This window comes from Rhinatrema bivittatum, chromosome 8 (genome assembly GCF_901001135.1).
Source record: "Rhinatrema bivittatum chromosome 8, aRhiBiv1.1, whole genome shotgun sequence".
Taxonomy (NCBI): Eukaryota; Metazoa; Chordata; class Amphibia; order Gymnophiona; family Rhinatrematidae; genus Rhinatrema; species Rhinatrema bivittatum.
In genome coordinates, this window is record NC_042622.1 from 231,442,415 (window position 1) to 231,467,664 (window position 25,250).

Below are 25,250 nucleotides of genomic sequence, written 5' to 3' on the forward strand. Positions count from 1 at the left end.
CCCTATGTCCTGGGAGAACACCTGTTACAGGTAAGCAACTCTGCTTTCTCAAAAGCTTTCAATTGAGAAGGCTCAAAATAAACATATTTCCAGAAAGGTGAATTATTTTTTTGTATATTCTTGACAATAGCCCTTATTTTCTGGAAAGCATTTATGTGCTTAGTATCTTTTGGATAGAATGAGTTGTTACCCTATAAATGGTCAAGTGCTAAGAAATTTTTTGCTGCTTTTATTTTGGTAGTGGGAAGGATGGGGGTGATATGTTGCTTTAACAGAGCTGATGTTGGTCAGAAAAAAATATATACATACACATAAATATACTATAAAATAATTTGTAGCCCTATAATTTAAATAAAGGAATTTTCTTACTGATTTGTAACTTTTCCATCATACTTTGAAGAGTAGTTTGAATATGAGCTGTGGGTAAGGGGAAGGAGAAGGTATTTTTCCAATTGTGTAGTAACAGATATCTCTCGATCTCTCTCTTTCGACTAAATGATTAGTAACATGCTAGCTAATGCAACCTGTTAGAAAATGTTCATCAGTTGTGATAAGGCACAGAACAGTGAACGGAGGCCCCTGGTATATTGCAGTTTCCAAAACGTTTGGGCTTGTTTAATGTCTTGTATCTAGACAAGACCACCATTAGCTCTGTTAATGTTTCCCTTTTGCTATTAAGTATTCTGAGGTGCAGGCAGGTTAAGGGGACAGTCAGTGGTGAAGAAGAGAAGGATGGTTAAGAACTGTGCAACACCACCAGTATGGTGACAGTGGGTGAAGAGAGCAGAGTTCAATCAGGCTACCTAAGTTAACACCTCCTGTTCTCTTGCAAAGTACACCTGGGATTGTTGATGTGTATGAAGTGGGCCATCGCTTCAACAGCACTCTCCCAAAACTGGCACTACACCATGGTGCTCCCACAAAATGTGTGGTAATATCTATGGCTTAGAGATTTGAACCCACAAACTTTTGGCACAGATGACCAAATTATGCCAACTGCTACATTTGTAGCATTGGTAAATTAACCCAACTGAAGTTAACTAGGGAAAAGGAATGGTTTATGTAGGGTTGTAAACTATAAAACAGGAAGAAACACTGCAATGTGATTGGCTGCCAAGGGCTCTGACCTCTTCTATTATGATTTGACTGATTGCTATTGATAGTAGAAGCTGAACTCTGACTTCTTCCAGCTTAATCTATTTTTTTTTTTTAATTTATGTACTTTTTTTTTTCCATGAGATGGACAGCCTAAAAAGGTCAGGAAGGTACCCCCAGGCCTCCCCTCTTCGGTAAGTAAGATCAAATTTTGAGTTTATGGAAAGTATTAAGATGAATGTTGCCATTGTTGAATGTAGAGAATTTAGCCATTGACTCGTAGTGTTTTCCGATAAACACCTTGGATGTTTGTAGTGCTCTGCTCCCATATTTTTACAGTGCTTCTCATCTCGTTGGTGGATGAATAGTTGTCAGGTTTAGCAGCTACAGACACACAGATTAAGTATATTTCTATTGATAACCTGTGGCCTTTTACAAGGCTGTGTGTGTAGTGAAAGAATGGGGGAATGTAGGTTTACATGAACCCATGTACTTTATGCATGCATTGTGCAGCAGAGAGGATTCTGAGCTCTCCTCTTAAAACGCCCCCCCCCCCCCCCCCCCCCCCACACACACACACACAAAAGAAAAAATTAAGGCAATAGCCTTTTATTAGACTAAGTACATTTCTGGACTAGCTAGAATCATTCTGACTGAGGAAGGGAGTAATAGCTCATGAAAGTTAGTCCAGAAATATATTGTTAGTCCAATAAAAAGGCATCACCTTGTTGGATTTCTTTTTGATTGTTTTTTTTTCTTTTTTTAACCTTTATTTCTGTGAATAACGTAGTAACTCAGTGGATAAGAGCAGAAAAAGACCCAGTTGGCCCATCCATTCTGCCTAGTAGTTGTGGTGATATTCATCCACCCTGCCCCTCCTACCCCACTGCTGTGGAATTGGGATAATTTTATTCCTAGTTAATACTAACTTTGTTGCCGCGAAAAGAGCCAGTAGGGGTTGTGTAATGCTCAGCATAGTACAAGTAGCTTCTTAGTTCTGTGGCAGAAACTGAGGTAGGAGTGATTAGGGGAAAATGTCTTTGAACTAAAGTTGGCTGTGAACTTGGGAAAAATGTTGGCTTTCTGCATCATTCTGACCTCTCTCATTCCTCCCATCATCTTTCATTTTTTTAATTGCTAAATTTTAAGGACAAATGGTTAAGGTTTTGAAGAATTTTTTTTTGAGGTGTCCTAAATAGAAAATCACTCAGAGCAATGGTGCATTATTTTGCAATAGCCAAGATTGCTGTGCAAGTGCTTTGAATGGTACATGTAACTTGATGGTATTGATTTAACTGAGGAGCAGGCATGGTGCAATGCTTTGAGTGCTGAACTAAAAGTTTGGAAACTACCTGGTATTCATTGTGCTGCCATGGACTCTAGGGTAGTTACCTGTACCTTCCCTGTATTACCATTGTAATTAAGTGATAATATAAAATAATGCTCCTTATTACTCTTTGGTTGTGTTTATTCATATAATGTATCAGTTGGTCTTGCATTCCAGAGGCTGTATGTTTCTGAAATATAATTGTGAAGCAAATTTTGGTCCTTTTTTGGCAAAGTGCACTAATCACAAATTACTAGCAGCAGTGCTGTGCATATGACATAGGGAGTAAAAGCCTTGATTCTGTTGGTAGGACTATTCTGAGAAATAAATAGCATGGTCAGTATGGAAACCCATGCTTGAGAAGCTTTGTGCTATGCTGGTTCTTCCCAACTCATGCTCTGGGAATTTTGTGTAGAGCAAGGGGATAGGACTTGGGAAGCTTTGATTTATGGAATGGGTTTTATTAGAAATTGGCCTGTGGCCTAGGAGGATTTAGAAGCCTAGAAACATGACGACAGAGAGAGACCATTCTTGCCCATCTAGTCTGCCCATCCACGCCAATTGCTTAGCTTCAAAATCACTACCTCAGAGATCCCCTGTGCTTTCTTCAATTCAAATACTGTCCTGGTCTCCACAGCTTTCACTTGGATATTGTTCCATACATCCACCACCCTCTCTGCAAAGAAATATTCCTCTTCATCCAGTCAGACCAGTGCAAACACATGAGTTGTGCCCAACAACCAATAGATGGAGACAGATTAACAAACTTGATGTCACTTCTTATAGGCTCCTGTGCTGACCTCAGCCTGCCAGTATTCTGTCTCCAGCAGATGGTAGGTAGAGCATTCCGTGTTGGGTACTGAGGTCTGGTAAAGCCGAAGAATTGTTTAGAAATTGGGCATAATCTGAGGTGAAAATTTGTGCATTCCCTCCCTCAGTTGAGCACTGCCTAGGACTATGAAACTTCAAGTATCAGAGGTTGGTTTAGCTATGCAGCAGTTATTCCTTTTCTGAGAGGTTCTCTTCCTCTTTTAAAAAAAAAAAAAAAAAGCAGTTTTGGTATTTTTCTTAGTGTGCTCTCTGTTAGTACAAACTGGTATTGGGGATGGTGGAGCCTGCATTGGTGGGACAATTGCTGCCACAGCAGGAACAGCAAACATATTGGAGCTGTGGCTGGGAGAAGTAGACTTGTGCCCACAGGACAGGAAGCTGTTTCTAATTCTTCTGGATATACACACAAGTGCAGAGAATTTTTAGTTGATCCATCAAAGATATTTAATGTATTATTCCAAATTGGCAACTCCACATGTAAATATACAGTTTTTTTAGAAAGATAGTCCCCCGACACGGACCCCGTGTTTCGCCAGTCTGGCTGCGTCGGGAGGGACAAAATTTAATGCCACCAACCTGTAACAGAATACAGGTATACATGGACCAATCCAAATATAGGGCAACATACAGGTAAAATAATTTCAGAAAAATTTGAGACCTACCGTTGTTCCATGCTATATTAATTCATAAGGAGCGCACAACACATACCATACAGAAGGACTTTAAACGCTCACATTTTGGCGTGAAAACGTTGCACCAATCCGAGAGGCGAGTCAGACAACCAATCAAAGAACCACACATACAGACGATAGGATTACACTGTTCAAATAAAGTAACTCCATTCCAATTCCAGATTTAATCCCTTCGGAGCTACTGTATCTAAAATGTAAATCCATCTCTGTTCTGATTTAATGAGTACTTCTGGGTAATTTCCGCCTCTAGCAGGGGGCATAATTTTTTCTAAAACAAAGAATTTTAAATCTGACACCGTATGAGAGCATTGATTCCAATGATCAACTAAAGGTGCATTCTCCCAACCATTCTTAATATTGGACCGGTGTTCGATGATACGGGTTTTAATCATACGTGAGGTTTCCTAGCGTGTGTAGCAGATGGACTTAGGACCAATGGGTATAGTGTACTCCTGATAGCAGTTGGAGACTGATCAGATTTCAATCTGACGTCAGCCCTAGTACATATACCCCTGCAGGAAGTGCAGCTCTTCAGTATTTTCAGTCTCCATAGCAGTTCGGGACTTTATGCCCGCTAGCACAGTGTTAGAGTAATTTTACCAAAGAAACCCAAAACAAGAAGAAATCTTACCTCTACAGACGAGCCCCACTCTCCTGTGGTGACACCCCTTGGGTCCCTCCCCCAGTTGAGAATTCCCAAGGTGATTTCCGCGATCCCTCGGAGGTTGGCCTCGGTCCGGCAGCAGGGCCTCGGTCCGGCAGCAGACCCTCGGCGTGGACTTAGCCCCCGACAACGAGTGAGGCTGAGAGGCAGCAGGTGCAACTTCGAGCGCGGCGGTGAAGGTATTTTCCCTCTCCCCTCCGCAGCCGGAGACCACCGGGAAGCGTCGAGACAAGGTAAGGTAGAAATCTGTTTAAAGGTCTCTGGTCTCCGAAGCTTGAAGAGTCACACAGGTCGCCAGCCGGTACCAGTGCCACCGGGTTGATCAGCCCTAGCAGGGCCAGACCCCAGTCAGATCAGAGGGTCCTCCCTCGTGGAGACCCTGAGAGGTGGTCGCCATATTGTCCGCATGGTCGCCGTCACAATCTTGACCTGTTTGCCGCCCTGTCCGCCGCCCCGACCAGTGCGCACAGAAGCGAGCCATGCACACAAATACCTTGTGCGCACAACATCGCGCACCCAAGTACCGTGTGCACAAGCGACGTGCATAGCTACACACTTTCTGGGCCAAGCGCATAACAGCGCGCACATCTCTCTATGCGCGCACCAAGCCTACGCGCACAACTTCGACACGCCGGAGCGCATAACTAAGCCATCCGGACCCTGTATTTTATGCGCACAAGTTATGGCACCACCGGAGAAGAAGCCTAAGGCCCTTTGCCCAGCATGCCACATCAGAGCTGCGCAACATGAGGGGGCCACGGCCCTGTGTATACAGTGCGAGGAGGCCCTGGGGGATATAGCCCATGGTCCTCGCCAGCCAGTACCGGGTCCCAGCTTCTTGAACAGAACGCCGGACCTAGCGTCCCCCAGCGGGAGACTCTCTCAAACGGGGCTCCCCAGGGACACTGAGCCTCTCAATTTAGACCCAGCATCTATCTCCTGGGTGGAATTCTTCAAAGGCCTGCATACCTTCGTCCACATGCAGCCAGGGCCTCCGATAATACGACCACCGCCTCCGCCAGAAGACCTCAATATCCAGGGAACCTCTATGCCCAGAGAAGTGTTTCCACTGCCCAGAAGCCCCACCTTCGGGGACATGGACAACTCAGATGAGGATTCAGAACCCCTGGAGGAAGGGGAATTCCCCCCAGGGACCGAACCCCACTGAACCATGAGGCGCTTCTTCACCAAGGACGAGCTTCCAGACTTGGTCACACACAGCTTGAAAGAGCTCGCTATCCGGGCACAGTGCCTCGGGGGAACCTAAGACAAATCTCCTCCTACAGGGACTCCATTAGACTTCCCGTCATTTCCCACTGTTACAAGCTGTCCAGCAGTTAATTGACCTGGAATGGGAAGCCCCGGAGACTACGTTCAAAGGGGGTGTGCCCTGGCAGCCATGTACCTTCTGGATCCCGCGGCCAAAGATCTCCTGGCATGTCTGAAAGTGGATGCCATGGTCTGCGCGGTCTCGAAATGCACTACTATCCCAGTTGAGGGAGGAGCAGCACTCACGGATGCTCAAGACAGACATCTGGGATCCATTCTCAAGCAGTCTTTTGATGTCTCCGCTATGTCTCTACAGATCGCAGCCTGCTGTGCCGTGGTGACATGCTCCTGCTTATCACAGACCAGGAACAACACTCCCGGGGAAGCCCTGGAACCAGCAGTGTAATTCCTCATGGATGTTGCTTCGGATCTGGTGCACACTGCAGCTAGAGGCATGTCATCCGCAGTGGCGGCCAGAAGACAACTCTGGCTCCGAAGCTGATCAGCCGATGCATCGTCCAAAATGACTCACAAGGATGCCTTTCAAGGGAAACCTTCTGTTCGGAAGCGAACTAGAGAAGCTAGCCAACAGATAGGGAGAATCCCCACTGCCGCGGCTACCGGACAGGAATAAAAGAAACCAACGACCTTTCCCCCGAACTTCTAGGGGCAGAGGATCACAGCGCTTCAACCCATACAGAAGCACATATCAAGTGGCTCGCCCCGCAGGCAGGTACCAGTCCTTTTGGAACAAGCACAACAAAAGGGGAGCCGGCTCGGGCCCAGGTCCCGGCCGCACCCCACAATGAAAATCAGCCGACCTGTCCAAAGGAAGAAGCCATAGGGGGCAGACGTGCCCTATTCCACCAAAGATGGGTCGAGATAACTTCGGACAAGTGGGTCCTAGCCATCATTCGAGAGGGATATTACCTGGATTTCCACCACCTCCCTCCGGACAAGTTTGTGGTTTCCCCTTGCCACGATCCTTCCAAGAGGATGGCAGTGGAGGCTACACTGACCAGATTACTGGCCTTAGAGGCTATAACATCGGTACCCGCACAACAAATAAATATTGGACATTATTCCATCTATTCTATTGTTCCCAAGAAAGAAGGAACGTTCTGGCCCATACTGGACCTCATCAGTCAACCACCATCTGAAGATTCCTCGCTTCCTCATGGAAACCCTACGCTCTGTAATAAGGGGGCGATACAACTGGGAGAGTTCTTTACATCCTTGGATCTGTCGGAAGCCTACCTACACATTCCGGTCTATCAAGAGCATCAGCGTTTTCTGTGCTTCACGATCCTGGACCACCACTACCAGTTCCAGGCACTACCATTCGGTTTAGCCACAGCACCCTGGACGTTCACCAAAATCGTGGTGGTAGTGGCAGCAACACTGAGGAAGGAAGTAATCCTCGTACACCCTTTCCTGGACGATTGGCTGATCAGGGCGAAATCCCCAGAGGAAAGTCACCAGGCAACCAACAGAGTCAAAACTCTACTGGAGAGCCTCAGGTGGGTGGTCAACATGAGCAAGAGCTGTCTGCAACCCTCCCAATCTCTGAAATACCTGGGAGTCCGGTTTCGACACCAAACAAGACAAGGTCATCCTGACACCGGCAAGGAGATCAAGACTGATGACCCAGTTGCGAACCCTGTTGAGCGAGCTTTGTCCCACAGCATGGGACTATCTCCAAGTTCTCGGCCTCATGGCGTCCACACGGGAAGTAGTGCCATGGGCACGAGCTCACATGAGACCCCTACAGCGCTCCCTACTCTCACAATGGAATCCGCTGTCCCAGAACTACACCGTTCGCCTCCAGCTCCCGAACAAAGTTCGGACCCAACTACGATGGTGGCTACAAGAAGGCCATCTGAGCTAGGGAGTGAGTCTATCCTCACCGACCTGGATGCCAGCCTACGAGGATGGGGAGCACACTGCCAGGAGCTGACCGCCATGGGGCAATGGAACAAAGAAGAGTCTGGATGGAACATCAACAGACTAGAAGCACGGTCAGTCAGACTAGCCTGCCTACGGTTCGGTCACAGACTACGGGGCAAAGCATTCAGAGGCATGTCTGACAATGCCACAACAGTGGCCTACATCAACCATCAGGGAGGAACCAGAAACCAATAGGTGTCTCTGGAAATAGACCCCCTAATGTCATGGGCGGAAGCGAACATTCAAGAGATCTCGGCAGTCCTCATCGCGGGGAAAGACAATGTCACTGCGGATTACCTCAGCAGAGAAAGTCTAGACCCAGGAGAATGGAGACTGTCAACCAGAGCGTTCCAGTTGATAGTAAGCCATTGGGGAACACCAACCATGGACCTCCTGGCAAACCGTTCCAACACCCAAGTGCCCAGCTTCTTCAGCTGCAGACGGGAACCTCAGCCCCAGGGAATCTATGCCCTGGTACAGACCTGGCCATAGGAAACTCTATTATACGCCTTCCCACCGTACCCCTATTGGGCGCACTCATCCACAAGATAGAATACCACAAGGGACCAGTACTTCTAGTGGCCCCGGTCTAGCCAAGAAGGCCATGGTACACAGACATGCAAAGGCTATTGACAAGGGAGCCCTCTCCCGCTACGGCCACACAGGGACCTGCTCCAACAAGGGCCGATCCGCCACAAGGACCCAGCTCGATTCTCTCTTACGGCCTGGCCATTGAGAGGACTCGCCTGAGAGAGCGGATACTCGGGGGCAGTAATTGACACCCTGCTCCGAGCACGCAAGTTCTCCACATCTCTAACATACATAAGGATTTGAAGAGTATTCGAAGCCTGGTGTGAGGATTGCGACATCATCCCACGCTCAGTCTAAATTCCCACGATTTTGGAATTCCTGCAGAATGGCCTACAGAAGGGGTTATCTCTCAACTCCATCAAGGTACAGGTGGCTGCATTGTCATGCTATGGAACCAAGAGTAAGGTTGGTAGCCTGGCCTCTCACCCAGATGTCTCACGCTTTCTGAAAGGAGTCAAGCAGATCCGACCACCCCTAAAGTGGCCGGTGTCCCTATGGAACCTCAACCTGGTCCTAGACTTCTTAGCAGGAGCCTCCTTCAGACCTCTCCGCGGCCTGTCCCGCCGAGTATTAACATTAGACAGCCTTCCTGGTGGCAGTCTATTCAGCCTTTCATATCTCCGAGCTACAAGCACTGTCCTGCCGGGAGCCTTTCCTCAGACTCACTCTGGGAACCATCCAGTTAATCACGGTCCCGTCCTTCCTCCCCAAAGTGGTTTCCCACTTTCATCTTAACCAAACAATCTCACTTCCATCGCCAGATGAGCATAAGGATTCGGAAGAATCTCGCCGCCTGCGCCACCTCAACATCGGCAGATTCCTAGTCTGATACATGGAAAGGTCGGAATCTATACGGAAAACGGACAATTTATTCGTCCTTCACAGCAGGAAGAAGCAAGGGGAAGCGGCCTCGCGGGCAACCATAGCCCGCTGGATCAAAGAAGTTATCAAGGCGGCCTACATAGAAGCAGGCAAGCCGCTGCCTTTGCAAATCAAGGCCCATTCTACTAGAGCCCAGGCAGTGTCCTGGGCGGAAACCAAGATACTGTCACCCGCCAAGATCTGTCGGGCGGCGACATGGTCCTCCATCCACACCTCCTCTAGGTTCTACCGCCTGGATGTACAGGCTCGGGAGGACGCAGCATTCACAAGGGCAGTACTAAGTGGACCACGGGCAGCCTCCCGCCCGGTTAGGGAGTGGCTTTTTTACATCCCATTGGTCCTGAGTCCATCTGCTACATGCTAGGAAATGGAGAAATTACTTACCTGATAATTTCTTTTTCCTTAGTGTAGACAGATGGACTCAGCATCCCACCCACGGCTGCCGTCACTGATGGAATCCTCGGGCTACATCCCTGAGAACGAAGTATTCACGGGTAAGCCATGCTTCCCTCCAATTAGGACACCTATTATACCGGGTGTCAACGTTTCTCGGTTGAGGGCACTAATTCATCCAGTTCAAGTTAATCAAGTTAACCAAGTTATTCAGTCATGCATTTATCCACAATTGCTTTTCGAGAAGAATACTGAAGAGCTGCACTTCCTGCAGGGGTATATGTACTAGGGCTGATGTCAGATTGAAATCTGATCTGTCTCCAACTGCTATCAGGGGCACACTTTACCCATTGGTCCTGAGTCCATCTGTCTACACTAAGGAAAACGAAATTATCAGGTAAGTAATCTCTCCATTTTCCCTACATACAGTTTTTGGCACGGGCAGCTAATTATATATATCACCCCTGTTTAAGAACAGTCCGATTCCCCAGTCACTGAATGTTTTCTTTGTTGATCGGATGATCAAATGATGTCACAGAGAATGTATGTGCACACACTGAACAATGTCCACATGGTTTATGTATTCCTTTACCAGTTGAAGTTGTATTATAACTGGAGTGAACTAACTGATCACGTAAATTTTTGCTCCGACGATATGTGAATCGTAAAGTACTATGGAAAACGTCTTTGACGGATCAACTAAAACTTTTCTCTGCACTTGTGTGTATATCAATACTGTTAAGTGCAGTATCTGCTCCAGCAATAGTATTTCTAATTCTGGAGCCATGCTGGCAGAGTTTCTCCCTTATCTGGTATATTTTCTGCCCCTTCCTGGACCACTATTTCTACAGAATTTTCAAAGTGCCTACATCAGACTCCTTGTATGGGGCAGAGCTCTGCTCCAGGACCCTCTCCTATGATGCCACGCCGCAAGGCACTAGTGCTGGGTGCACCATGCATAAGAGGATTAGAGAGGGAGGAGGAAGATGAAAAGTTCTCCAAATCACACTTCACTTTTGGATCTTAGGGTCCTGCAGGGGAGTAATGGAGAAAGGGGGGGGGGGGGGTAATCCTCTGGGGAAGGAAGATGGTTCTTCCGTTGTCAGGTTGGTTCACATAGATGAACTGCCTGGTTTGACTTTCTCATTCCTCACAAACAATATTGCAGAAGAAGGTCCTGAGTCTTCAGAGAATCCCATTATAATTTGCCTGAGAAATCTCTCTAATTCCTTTCCTTTACATAGGTTTATTTATTTATTCACTTTTTTTTTTTAATTTTTTTATTTATGAATTTTCAAAATTCTTAAAACATACAATATTGTAGTAATCACAGAGTAATTATGAAATTAACAATTCTAATATTTCACCATATAGAAACAGATATCTATTGTTCTGTCCTAACTTCAAGAAAAACATGACACCTATAAATTGCAATCCTGAGCACTTTCAAAAAGGAAAATAAACAACAATTTACTTATTAAGGTACATTTACCCCTTCCTCTCTCTAATAACTGGCATTATTTCCCAAGAAGTTTCCCCAAGTGTGCTGGTTCTATAAAGGAATAATCTTTTCCTTCTAATTTCACCACACATCTGCAGGGGTATTTTAAAAGAAAAAAACCCCCCTTATCTACAACATCCTTCCTGAAAACCAAGAAATTCTTCCTCCGGGCTTGGGTATTCTTAGCCAAGTCAGGGAATATCCAAATTTTTTGCCCGTAAAATGTTTTAAATCTGTTACGGAAGAAAGATTTAATGATGTTTTCCTTGTCATTAATAAAGGCAAACTGGATTAACAGGGTACCTCTACTTTTAATCTCCATCTCATCCTTGGACTTGGTTGTCCACTGGTATATTTTGTATACTATCTGTTATTTCCTGTTCCAACATAAAACAATATAATATTTCTAAAAACCTATAAAAACAAATACAAATAGTCAATAAAATACCTAAAAAATTATCAATATATTGCTACAATACAACTTCCTATTAGCAACTAAATCTAGGCGGAAAGGGAAAGGGGAATGCCCTTAATTAGCAAAGGCCGTTTCAAACAGCTAGGTTTTCAGGTATTTTTATTTTTTTTTTTAAGTATTAGGCTGTGATTCCTGTCTTAACTCCGTTGGTAAACCATGCCAAATTTTTGGACCTGCCAATGACAGTGCTTGGTTCCGAACTGAATGTGTGCCAGTTTGGGTGATGGTATTGATAATAAGGCTTTACCTGCCGAACATATATTGTGCTGTGGTGTATGGATGTGTAGAAATTAATTTAACCATTCTATTTTTTCTCCATGTAAAAATTTGTGAATGATTGTTAAACATTTAAACTGGATTCTGTAGAAGCTTGGGAGCCAATGAAGTTCTTTTAGAATAGGCGTGATATGATCTTGTTTCTTTCTTCTGGGTAAAAGACTAGCAGCAGCAGCATTTTGCAAAAGCTGCAAAGGAAGGATTCTAGAAATGGGAAGGCCCAATAATAGGGCATTACAGTAATCTATTTTTGAAAATAACAGGGCTTGAAGAACAGTCCTGAAATCGTTCCTGTATAATAAAGGCTTTAACCCTTTTAAGATTTGTAATTTATGGAATCCATCCTTTACAGTTTTGCTTTAAACTTCTTAAAATTAAATTCTGTATCTAAAACAAAGCCTAAATCTCTAACATCGTACGAAATATTTTGAGAAGAATTCAATATTGCAGAAACAATGGACTTAATGGCATCCAGCAAAAAAACAAAGGCGAGGAAGGTTTACAGCAGGAGAAAAGAGCAAGGTTCAGCAAGCTTGGATGTGTTCAGTTCTGCCCATTGGAAAGTCTGCTTTATGCGTTTCCTCCTTGGCCTCTGGTGAATAGGCATTAGGATCTTGTGATTCATGTGGATTTATTCAGGTTATTGGTTAGAACTCCAATGTTGTTGCCTCAGGGTAGCTTACCTTTTCAGGGTCCTGTGGTATGAAGATCCAACTCCAATTTTGTCTTATGGCTTTGCCCTTCAGAGGTCTTGTTTGATTAAGAAGGGCTAGTACAAACCCATTTGCATTCTAGGAAGAGTTTGACTTCATTGGCATATATGAGTATGGTGCATTTTTGAAAATTGGTGCACAGGCAAACAGTCTGAGGCAAGGAAAGGTTCAGTGCCCTGTGTCCTACAATTCTTGCAGGAAGGTCTAGATAAGATATTGGCATTGAACTCCTTGAAGGACTAGCTAGCAATAATATGGTATGGGGGTCACATTATGGGTGGACCCTTGTCCTCTCATCCAAACGTGTTTCTTTTCATTATGGGATATCTCACTTACTGAAGCAAATTAGACCACTGGTAAAAGATCAAGTTCTGTTGGGGGCGGAGTCAAGATGGCGGCATGCAACTAGCGTCGCCTGAGCTGCCTGCTTACCGCTTTTCGCAGTGTTTCATCCTCTATATGCCCCCGAAAAGTAAGGGTAGAGTATAGGTGTTTCCCTCTGCACCCCTCTTCCCCCAGGTCAGCATACCATCAAGGAGCTCGCTGCTAGCTACTCTTTGGGGGATGCGGTTCCTGCTGACTGTGTCGGAAGAGGAGCCTCCGTATCGTCTGGGGAAATATCTTTGAGACCACCAGAGTTAAGGCTACCACTGGCACACTCCACCCTTTTCCTTCCAAATTTGACACTCATAGCCATGGGAATGGAATACCCGAAAACTGTGGTAGAGGGAGAAGTCACGGAAGGGATGACTGAAATGCTGACAATGATGGCGGGGAAAGTGAGCTGCTTTGATAACACTGCTACCGCTCATGTAGCTTCTCTTAGTGGATGAGAGTCCACTTTGATTTCTACTTTAAATGAACAAACATCAATGGCTTCAACTTGGATACCTGAGCATGTTTTTTCAACATCTCAAGCCGGCCGTGGTAATGCTAGACTCTCTGAAGGGAACATTCTTGGAAGGCAGGGCCCAGCTGAGCCACCAATTCCCACAGATTAAGCAGCTCTCTTCTAAAATGGACACTTTGTCCATGGAATATAACTCCCAATTGATTGATCATACTATCAGGATTCAAAATTTGGAGGACCAAGTGAAATTTGTTCAAAACCTACAAGCAACATTAGTCCAGGATTGTTTGATTTTGAATAGGAAAGTTGAATTCGTGGAAAATAGTCTGAGATGTTTGAATTTAAGGCTTCTGAACTTTCCAAGATTAGTTGGTGAACAGCCATGTAATACTCTTAGGAAATACATGATTGAGATATTGCATATTCCTTCAGAAAACTTTCCTCTACTTAATAAAGTATATTTTCTTCCTTTTTCACACAAGTGAGAATGAGGCACAGCACCCTTTTGATTTGGAAAATCTAACTGAATTACTGGAATCCTCTACTACAGAGATTATTGAAAGAGTAACACTACTAGTATTTTTTATCTGTGAACAAGATCTTGGATTGGTCATGTGAAATTATTTCCAGTATATGGGGGTAAATTTCATGGGTCAGTTTGTTCAAATTTTTCTTGACCTGCCCAAAGCCACACGAGAGGAGAAAAGGTTTCCTGACTTTACGTCAGGAGACATCTCTTGGAGCAACCTTTCAATTAAGATACCCATGCAAATGTATAGTAAAATATAATAATGATTGATATATATTTTTTCACACTGAACAACTTAAAACATTTCTTGATTCCCATAAAAGGTTGCTTCCATCCTCTTCCCCTAATGAGTCTTATAACTTAAGAATTTATAGGGTAGTGTCTGCATGTTAAGGCGGCTACTCATATTGTTTTCTCCCAGGACAAGCAGGATGGTAGTCCTCACATATGGGTGACATCATCGATGGAGCCCTATCACGGAACACTTTTTGTCAAAGTTTCTAGAACTTTGACTGGCACACTGAGCATGCCCAGCATACCACCAACCTTGCATCCAGCAGGGTTCCGCCTTCAGTCTTTTTTTTTTCCACGCAGCAGTTGCCTCTCAGTTCTCAGGAGCTCGGAGAGAATTTCTCACAACTTTTTTCCTCACGGAACTTTTCTTAAATATTTCAAAACTTTTTCCCCATCCCGGGGTCCCCCATCGACCGACCTCCGCTAGTGCTGGTAAGTTTTTACCTTGTTCTTTGCGGTCGGTTCCCGATGGTGCTCTCACTGGTGCCAGACTACCACCGACCATGCGCAGTGTTTATTTTTTCAAAAAATGGTGACCGGTTTTCGGAAGTACCCCGAATGTCCGAGGGCTGTGTCCATCATGGACCCGCATGATGTCTGCATTTTATGCTTGGGGCCTTCCCACGACGTCCAACTGTGCACCAGTTGTGCCCAAATGACTCCTAAAGGCTGCCGGGCCCACTTAGAAAAAATGGAACGCTAGTCTCGATCTACTCCGGCCAAGAGTGCATTGAGTCGGAAGCAGTCTTCGTCATCAACTCCATCGACGTCTCAGCATCAGGACGTCTGGGAATAGCCTTCACCGGCTTCGTCACGCTCAAAGGCCTCAACATCTTCGTCCTCGGCGCTAGAGAAGGACTGGGCCGAACACCGAGAAAAGCACCGTCATTGACACAGACAAGAATCCTCTTCGAGAGCGGGCACCGACAAACCATCAACATAGTTGAAACCACCGACCAAAAAGTCCCGGGGAGAGCAGCCCCCATCCTCCTCTGGACCCGGGACACCAAGGCGTTCCCCCACCTGCAACGGTGCCGGGAGCCGACACTCCACAAATTCTGGTGGACCCTCCGGCAACGCCTATTGAGCCTCCAAACCCAGCAATTGTGTTACCAACACCAGCTTTCCAAGATGAATTGGACCAGATGGTCCAAGAGGCAGTTCTACAAGCAAGGGTTTCAATCGCCACCGGCACAGACTCCCATGCCGAAGCCTAATCCGGTGCCTACGATGTTAGCTCCACTCCTCGAAAGGCTAGACACCCTTATCCAACGCACTTCCATCAGTGCCCGCTACTTCCGGACCGGCGCTGCCTCCGAGACATCGATTCCTCCACCACATCGACCCCGATTCTGGGGCCATCGGGTATTTTTCCACCCCGAAGACCATTGAAAACACCAATGCCATTGGTGCCTCCACCGGCCTCTGTGCCGCCTCCACCTATTTTGGTGCCTCCATCGGTTCCTGAGCTGGCTGGATTAGGGCTTCTGCCTCCATCAGAAGAACCACAGGGTGGAAGAGACCAGCCATATGATCCCTGGGGTGATGATTCCTCTGACTCAGGATTCTGAGGACATCCTATTGGAGCCTTCACCTCCAAAAGAAAGATGCCGCTCTCCTCCAAAGGACCTCTCGTTTGCCAGCTTTATAAAGGAAATGTCTGAAACCATCCCTTTTAAGCTGCAAACTGAAGAGGATGCCAGGCACAGAATGCTGGAAGTTCTGCAATTTGAGGATGCCCCTAAGGAAGTGATGGCAATTCCAGTCCACGAAGTTCTGCTTGACCTGTTACGTCGTACCTGGGAGCACCCAGGTACAGTTCCACCGATGAACAGAAAAACTGATGCTACCTATCTGGTTCAATCAGCTCCAGGATTCCAGAAAAGCCAGCTCCCTCACCACTCCGTTGTGGTTGAATCCGCTCACAAGAAAGCTAAGAGGTCCCGACCTCATTCTTCTGCCCCCCCTGGCAAAGAGCAGAAATCCTTGGATGCCTTTGGGCGGAAGGTGTTCCAGGGTTCTATGTTAATGGCACGTATAGCAGCCTACCAGCTATACATGTCACAATACTCTACTCTAGAAACCTCTGGAAACAAGTTCAGGATTTCTCTGAATCCCTACCAGAGGAGTTTCAAGAGGGATTGAATTCCATCTTCGAGAAGAGTCTTGATGCTGGAAAACACGAGGTCAGAGCTGCCTATGATATCTTTGAGATTGCCTCCAGAGTGTCATCAGCAGGTATAAGTGCTAGATGATGGGCATGGCTGAAATCTTCAGACTTGCATCAAGAAGTCCAGGACAGGTTTAGCAGACCTTCCATGCACAGGGGACAATTTGTTTGGAGAGAAAATCCAGGAAGCAGTTGCGCAATTCAAAGACCATCATGAAACATTGCGCCAACTATCTACTGTTCCCTCTGACTTTTCGTCTACCACCAAAAGACAGTTTAGACGGGATCCCAGGAGGCTAACCTATAAAACCTGTAGGTATTACGCTCCTCCATCCCGGACTCTACCTACCAAACCCTATCAAAAAGGTCAGCCTCATCAGCACAGGCCTCCGAAAGCCCAACCAGCCCCACAGACTGGTCCTGCATTGGGGTTTTGACTCCCTTCTAGAGAGCAGCAGTCAATCCCCGCCTCCAACAATATTTCCTGTGGGAGGCCGTTTGTGCCACTTTACCAACATATGGTACTCAATCACAATGGACCAATGCATCCTTTCTGTGGTTGCCCATGGTTACCATCTAAACTTACACTACCACCGGACTCTCCACCTCGTCCGGCGTGGAGTTTAACCGACCACACTCCACTACTCGAGGCGGAACTCTCAATCCTCCTGCAGTCCAATGCCATAGAGCCGGTTCCCCGACTGCAGCGAGGAAAAGGTTCTACTCCCGATATTTTCTAACTCCAAAAAAGTCAGGCGGCATTTGTCCTATACTGGATCTTCGTGCCCTAAACAAACATCTCCACAAGGAAAAGTTCAGAATGGTAACCATGCTCCCTCTCCTACAAAAGGGAGATTGGCTCTGCTATCTACATCTTCAGGAGACATATGCCCATATAGCCATAACACATCCTCATCAAAAATACCTCAGATTCTTAGTTGGCCACAGGCATTTCTAATACAGAGTGCTACCGTTCGGCCTAGCGTCAGCACCCCGTGTATTTACAAAATGCCTCTCAGTAGTAGCAGCTTACCTACGACAGCGTAGTATCCATGTCTATCCATATCTACACAATTGGCAGTTCAGGGGTCCATCCAAAGACGTAGTGATTCAATCCCTCCGTCTCACTATACAACTGCTACAGTCCTTGGGATTTCTCATAAACTATCCCAAGTCAAATCTGACTCCATCACGCACCCTCTCGTTTATCGGAGTAGATCTAAACACCATTCAAAGCCAAAGTGTTCCTACCAAAGGACCGAGCACACACTTGATAAACCTTGGCCAAAGCAGTAAAGACTCACCAAACTACTATAGCCAGTCACCTACTAACCTTCAAGCCAATACAGTAAAGCTCGGCTGCGATTACCCCGTTTCTAACCCACTTTGTACCCGCAATTTGGCCGCATAAGTCCAACCCGCGATTCACTATCCCTTTTAACCCATCCTTACCGCTTCTTTAAATCAACAGGTAACCCTTTCCGCCCGCCGCATGTATATGATATGTAAACGATCGGATTAGCTATTCCCTCCCATACAGTAACGTGCGCCCCGATTATCGCTTTTTTAACCTGCAGTTTTGCCGCATGTTTAACCTGCTAATTTACCGCCTACCCTTACCCCTGCATTAGTGTGGAGCGTCAGGCAAGCCGAGACGAAATTTCACGGGCAAACTTTCCCCCAGCCCCCGCTCACCTGCCCTGGCCGCGTCCATGGGTGCCGATCTCCCGCGCTGTCAGCTCTGGAGCAGCCCCAGTCCTCTCTCCCCTCCTCCCGGGGACAGCCAATGGCGAGAGCGGCTTCAACAGCCCGGGGCGGATCGGGCTCTCCCCATGGCTCCCAGGATTCCTATTCTCTAAAAGGTAATGAGCGCACGCTGTGACCTCTGACATCCAGCCAGGCGCTCAGGTCACGGCGTGCGACGTCAGAGGTCACGGGAAAGTTTGCCCGCTTCACTTTGGTCTTGTCCCGGGGAGTGAGGGGGTCAGGCAGCCCTTCTCCTGTATCCACTTCCTGGTACCTGTCATTTCAAATGACATTTGAAATGACAGGTACCAGCGCACCCAGGATACTGTATAGGCGCTGTATAGCGCCTATACAGTAAAATGGATTGCGCTTCATGGACGCTTCTTGGACGCGCTTTGGATGCGGCTTGCATTTGCATGCCATTTAAATACTGTATCGAGCGGTATGTCATCCAAACTGTGCATGTGGCAAACGCGGGTGCGCCCGGCACTGCCGCACTCTTTCTACCGCGTCCTTACTGTATCTGCTTGCTAGCTAGGTAACATGATGTCTATGGTTTACGTTACCCCAATGGCTCGACTAGCCATGAGATTAACACAATGGACTATAAAGTCCCAGTGGTCTCAATCACATCCACATTGTCCACTTCACCAGCCAGCTTCGTTTCTCACTAGCTTGGTGGATACAGGAGTCCAATCTTCAGATGGGACTACCTTTTCAACCTCCAGAACCTCAAATTACATTAACAGATGCCTCCAACCTGGGTTGAGCCCATGTCAACAACCTGCAAACCCAGGGAACCTGGACCACAGTGGAAGCAAAGCACCAGATAAATTTTCTGGAGCTCAGGGCGATACGATATGCCCTCTTCGCTTTTCAGGATTGCCTGTCCAACAAGGTAATCCTACTCCAAACAGACAACCAGGTAGTGATGTGGTACCTAAGCAAGCAAGGGGCACCTGCTATGCCAGGAGACGACGCAGATCTGGGCCTGGGCACTCTCCCATTCCATGCTATTCAGAGCATCCTACCTGGCAGGCGTGGACAATGTGATGGCGGACAATCTGTCGGACCTTTCATCCCCATGAATGGTCCCTAGAATACCACTGTAGCAAACCTAATTTTCCACCAGTGGGGCCGCCCGCACATAGAGCACCTTGTGTCAATTCACACAACCGCAAAGTAGACAACTTCTACTCTACACTACAGCCGCAAGATACCACAGAGGGATGCTTTTGCCCACTCGTGAATAACTGGTCTTCTATATGCCTACCCTCCACTTCCACTCATCAGCAAGACTCTCGTGAAGTTGCGACAAGACCAGGGCACAATGATCTTCATAGCCACTCACTGGCCGCGGCAGGTTTGGTTTTCCATCCCACGCGACCTCTCAGTCCAGCAACCAATTCACCTGGGCACAGATCAAACTCTAATAACGCAGAACAATGGACTGCATCATCCAAACCTCCACTCCCTGTCTCTGACAGCATGGATATTGAAAGGTTGATACTACAATCCCTTTACCTTTCTGACAACGTGTCCCAGGTCCTCGTAGCTTCACGAAAGCCTTTTTTTTTTGTGTTATAAATTTTTACAGACAGCAATTACATAGAAACATAGAAATGACGGCAGAAGAAGACCAAATGGCCCATCCAGTCTGCCCAGCAAGCTTCACACATTTTTTCTCTCATACTTATCTGTTTCTCTTAGCTCTTGGTTCTATTTCCCTTCCACCCCCAGTTTTAATGTAGAGAGCAGTGATGGAGCTGCATCCAAGTGAAATATCTAGCTTGATTAGTTAGGGGTAGTAGCCGCCGCAATAAGCAAGCTACACCCATGCTTATTTGTTTTACCCAGCCTATGTTATACAGCCCTTAATGGTTGTTTTTCTTCTCCCCTGCCGTTGAAGCAGGGAGCTATGCTGGATACGCGTGAAGTATCAGTCTTCTCCCATGCCGTTGAAGCAGAGAGCCATGCTGGATGTGCATCGAAAGTGAAGTATCAGGCACATTTGGTTTGGGGTAGTAACCGCCGTAACAAGCCAGCTACTCCCCGTTTTGTGAGTGCGAACCCTCATTTTCTCCCCTGCCGTTGAAGCAGAGAGCTCTGCTGGATGTGTGAAGTATTGGTTTTTCTTCTCCCCTGCCGTTGAATCAGAGAACTATGCTGTATATGCATTGAAAGTGAAGTATCAGACTTATTTGATTTGGGGTAGTAACCGCCGTAACAAGCCAGCTACTCCCCTCTTTGTGAGGGGAGTAGCTGGGAGTAGCTTTGTGAGGGGAGTAGCTGGGAGTAGCTTTGTGAGGGGAGTAGCCTGCCCAAGACATTAAGAGTAGTGTATAAAATCAAATATTACAAAGAATATGTATTAAACACACTATTCTGACAATACTACCTGAGTTACAATGTAAACTGAGGGAGAACAAAGTTTCACAGGAACAACTACAATTTCTCCAAAAATTAAATAGGAAAGAGGTAGTAGCAGAGTATTTAAGCTATGGCTTCTATAGCAGTCCCTTCCCTAGGATCGGATTGCGAATTCAAAAATGCCTCTAGTTGAGAAGGTTCCATGAAAACATATCTAGCATTATTCATTTTTAAGACACACTTACTTGGAAATCTAATAACAATCTGAGCTCCTAATTGGGCTCTAGGACACATTGCCAAAAATGTTTTTTGGCAGTGTTGTGTAGCCCTTACAATATCTGGGTATATCCATATTTTTTTGCCTCAAATACAACACATTTCTATTTTGAAGGAACAATCTTAATATATTATCCCTATCTGTTGGTAGAGTGAATTTGACCATTAAAGTTCCTCTTTTTCCACTTGATCTTCTAAAGATGTCTACAAAGATGTCTCTAAAAATTCTGATAAATTCATCAATGGAGATATACTCTGAACAGCTTCCACAGGAATATCAGCGTTTAAATTCAAATTTTCACCCACTTGAGTGACTTCTGGGAGAAAATAAGTCTTGGGATATAATTGACAATTCTTAGTCGAAAGATGCAATATTTCTAACAAATATTTCTTAAATTGTTCCTTTGGTGAAATCAATTTACACTTGGGAAAATTAACCACACTCAAGTTCAAATATCTAATATTGTTTTCCAAATTTTCCACTCTTTTTTCCAATATAGAATTCCCTTGAATTAGGCCCGCTTGAATGGTTTGTATCTGAGATTTTTTAATCCATTTCTTCAATTTTAGTAGAATGAGCTAACATCACCTGATTCAAAGAATTAAACTGAACCTGTGACTTTCATCACAGAAGTTAAGGAAATAGCGTTTTCCAGCAGCGATATAGCATTCCACAAGGTATCCAATGTCACATCAGTTGGTTTAACCAAAAAGGTTTTAGAAGAAATATTTACCACTGAATGTGACTGTTCTTCCAAGTCCTGGGATGTTTCCTTCTTCCTCCTTCCTTGGGTGGTCGAGTTTGGTGGAAAACTGCTGAAAACCACTCAATGTCCCGATATTTTGTTCCTTCACAGCAACCTAAAACTTAACTAGGAACTGATCAAAATTGAGATGAAGGCAGCAGTCCAGCAGCAAGAGGGGGGCTTCCCAGTCTTTTGCATAGTGTCACATGTATGATTTTTTACCCACTGGTGAGAAGTTGTGCATGCGATGCAAAGAGCTCCTGGCTCTCAGAGAAAGAGTCCGATCTCTGGAGGCTAGAGTGGCAGACCTGGAGGAGCTAAGGCAGACAGAGAGGTATATAGATGAGACCTTCAGGGACATAGTAGTCAATTCCCAACTTCAGACTGGCAGCCCTGGTGCTGCCTTGGAGGAAGAAGGTCTCATGATGGGAGAGCACCAACCAGGTGTAGCAGGAAAGGATCCTGTAGCAAGGACCTGCTCCCCAGGTGATGCATTATCCTTTCGCACTGAGGATATCTCCCCAAGGCCTACTGCCCAGGAGGGAAGGGTTAGGTCGGCCGTCATAGTTGGTGATTCGATTATTAGGAATGTAGATAGCTGGGTGGCTGGTGGGCATGAGGATCGCCTGGTAACATGCCTACCTGGTGCGAAGGTGGCGGACCTCACACGTCACCTAGATAGGATTTTAGACAGTGCTGGGGAGGAGCCGGCTGTCGTGGTACATGTGGGCACCAACGACATAGGAAAATGTGGGAGGGAGGTTCTGGAAGCCAAATTTAGGCTCTTAGGTAGAAAGCTTAAATCCAGAACATCCAGGGTAGCATTCTCTGAAATGCTCCCTGTTCCACGCGCAGGTCACCAGAGGCAGGCAGAGCTCCGGAGTCTCAATGCGTGGATGAGGCGATGGTGCAAGGAAGAGGGATTCAGTTTTGTTAGGAACTGGGGAACCTTTTGGGGAAGGGGGAGTCTCTTCCGAAGGGATGGGCTGCACCTTAACCAGGGTGGAACCAGACTGCTGGCGCTAACCTTTAAAAAGGAGATAGAGCAGCTTTTAAACTAGAACAAAGGGGAAAGCCGACAGTCGCTCAGCAGCGCATGGTTCAGAGAGAGGTATCTTTAAAGGATACTAATGATGCATTAGAATTAGGGCATCCCGACAGTGAGGTTCCAATAATTAGAAAAATAGTCCAAGTGCCTGAAACTAAAAACTCACCTGAGCTAAAAAAAATTCTAACTTATCCCTATCAATTAAAAAGCAGAATGAAAATACAAACAAAAAACAAACTTTGAAATGTTTGTATGCTTATGCCAGAAGTCTAAGAAGTAAGATGGGAGAATTAGAATGAATAGCAGTAAATGATGACATAGACTTAATTGGCATCTCAGAGACATGGTGGAAAGAGGATAACCAATGGGACACTGCTATACCGGGGTACAAATTATATCGCAATGACAGAGAGGAGCACTCGGGAGGAGGTGTGGCACTTTATGTCCGGGATGGCATAGAGTCCAACAGGATAAACATCCTGCATGAGACTAAATACAAAATTGAATCTTTATGGGTAGAAATCCCTTGTGTGTCGGGGAAGACTATAGTGATAGGGGTATACTACCGTCCACCTGGTCAAGATGGTGAGACGGACAGTGAAATGCTAAGAGAAATTAGGGAAGCTAACCAAATTGGTAGTGCGGTAATAATGGGAGACTTCAATTACCCCAATATAGACTGGGTAAATGTATCATCGGGTCACGCTAGAGAGAAAACGTTCCTGGATGGAATAAATGATAGCTTTATGGAGCAATTGGTTCAGGAACCGACGAGAGAGGGAGCATTTTTAGATCTAATTCTCAGTGGAGCACAGGACTTGGTGAGAGAGGTAACTGTGGTGGGGCCACTTGGCAATAGTGATCATAATATGATCAAATTTGATTTAATGACTGGAAAAGGAACAGTGTGCAAATCCAAGGCTCTCGTGCTAAACTTTCAAAAGGGAAACTTTGATAAAATGAGAAAAATTGTTAGAAAAAAACTGAAAGGAGCAGCTACAAAAGTAAAAAATGTCCAAGAGGCGTGGTCATTGTTAAAAAATACCATTCTAGAAGCACAGTCCAGATGTATTCCACACATTAAGAAAGGTGGAAAGAAGGCAAAACGATTACCGGCATGGTTAAAAGGGGAGGTGAAAGAAGCTATTTTAGCCGAAAGATCTTCATTCAAAAATTGGAAGAAGGATCCAAAAGAAGAAAATAGGATAAAGCATAAACATTGGCAAATTAAATGTAAGACATTGATAAGACAGGCTAAGAGAGAATTTGAAAAGAAGTTGGCTGTAGAGGCAAAAACTCACAGTAAAAACTTTTTAAAATATATCCGAAGCAGAAAGCCTGTGAGGGAGTCAGTTGGACCGTTAGATGATCGAGGGGTTAAAGGGGCACTTAGAGAAGATAAGGCCATCGCGGAAAGATTAAATGATTTCTTTGCTTCGGTGTTTACTGAAGAGGATGTTGGGGAGGTACCCGTAATGGAGAAGGTTTTCATGGGCAATGATTCAGATGGACTGAATCAAATCACGGTGAACCTAGAAGATGTGGTAGGCCTGATTGACAAACTGAAGAGTAGTAAATCACCTGGACCGGATGGTATACACCCCAGAGTTCTGAAGGAACTAAAAAATGAAATTTCAGACCTATTAGTAAAAATTTGTAACTTATCAGTAAAATCATCCATTGTACCTGAAGACTGGAGGATAGCAAATGTAACCCCAATATTTAAAAAGGGCTCCAGGGGCGATCCGGGAAACTACAGACCGGTTAGCCTGACTTCAGTGCCAGGAAAAATAGTGGAAAGTGTTCTAAACATCAAAATCACAGAACATATAGAAAGACATGGTTTAATAGAACAAAGTCAGCATGGCTTTACCCAGGGCAAGTCTTGCCTCACAAATCTGCTTCACTTTTTTGAAGGAGTTAATAAACATGTGGATAAAGGTGAACCGGTAGATATTGTATACTTGGATTTTCAGAAGGCGTTTGACAAAGTTCCTCATGAGAGGCTTCTAGGAAAAGTAAAAAGTCATGGGATAGGTGGTGATGTCCTTTCGTGGATTGCAAACTGGCTAAAAGACAGGAAACAGAGTAGGATTAAATGGGCAGTTTTCTCAGTGGAAGGGAGTGGACAGTGGAGTGCCTCAGGGATCTGTATTGGGACCCTTACTTTTCAATATATTTATAAATGATCTGGAAAGAAATATGACGAGTGAGATAATCAAATTTGCAAATGACACAAAATTGTTCAGAGTAGTTAAATCACAAGCAGATTGTGATAAATTGCAGGAAGACCTTGTGAGACTGGAAAATTGGGCATCCAAATGGCAGATGAAATTTAATGTGGATAAGTGCAAGGTGATGCATATAGGGAAAAATAACCCATGCTATAATTACACAATGTTGGGTTCCATATTAGGTGCTACAACCCAAGAAAGAGATCTAGGTGTCATAGTGGATAACACATTGAAATCGTCGGTGCAGTGTGCTGCGGCAGTCAAAAAAGCAAACAGAATGTTGGGAATTATTAGAAAGGGAATGGTGAATAAAACGGAAAATGTCATAATA

The 25,250-nt window shown here is 45.5% G+C and overlaps 1 protein-coding gene across 13 annotated transcripts in view; it reads left to right on the top strand.

Annotated features, from left to right (window-relative positions):
• TCF3 (transcription factor 3) overlaps positions 1 to 25,250 on the top strand; it is a 405,060-nt gene that overhangs the window by 302,891 nt on the left and 76,919 nt on the right. For all 13 annotated transcript variants that reach the window (XM_029613971.1, XM_029613972.1, XM_029613978.1 and 10 more), the window contains exon 8: positions 1,240 to 1,289. In XM_029613971.1, coding sequence (XP_029469831.1) covers positions 1,240 to 1,289 — 50 coding nt within the window. The remainder of the gene's footprint in view (positions 1 to 1,239; positions 1,290 to 25,250) is intronic.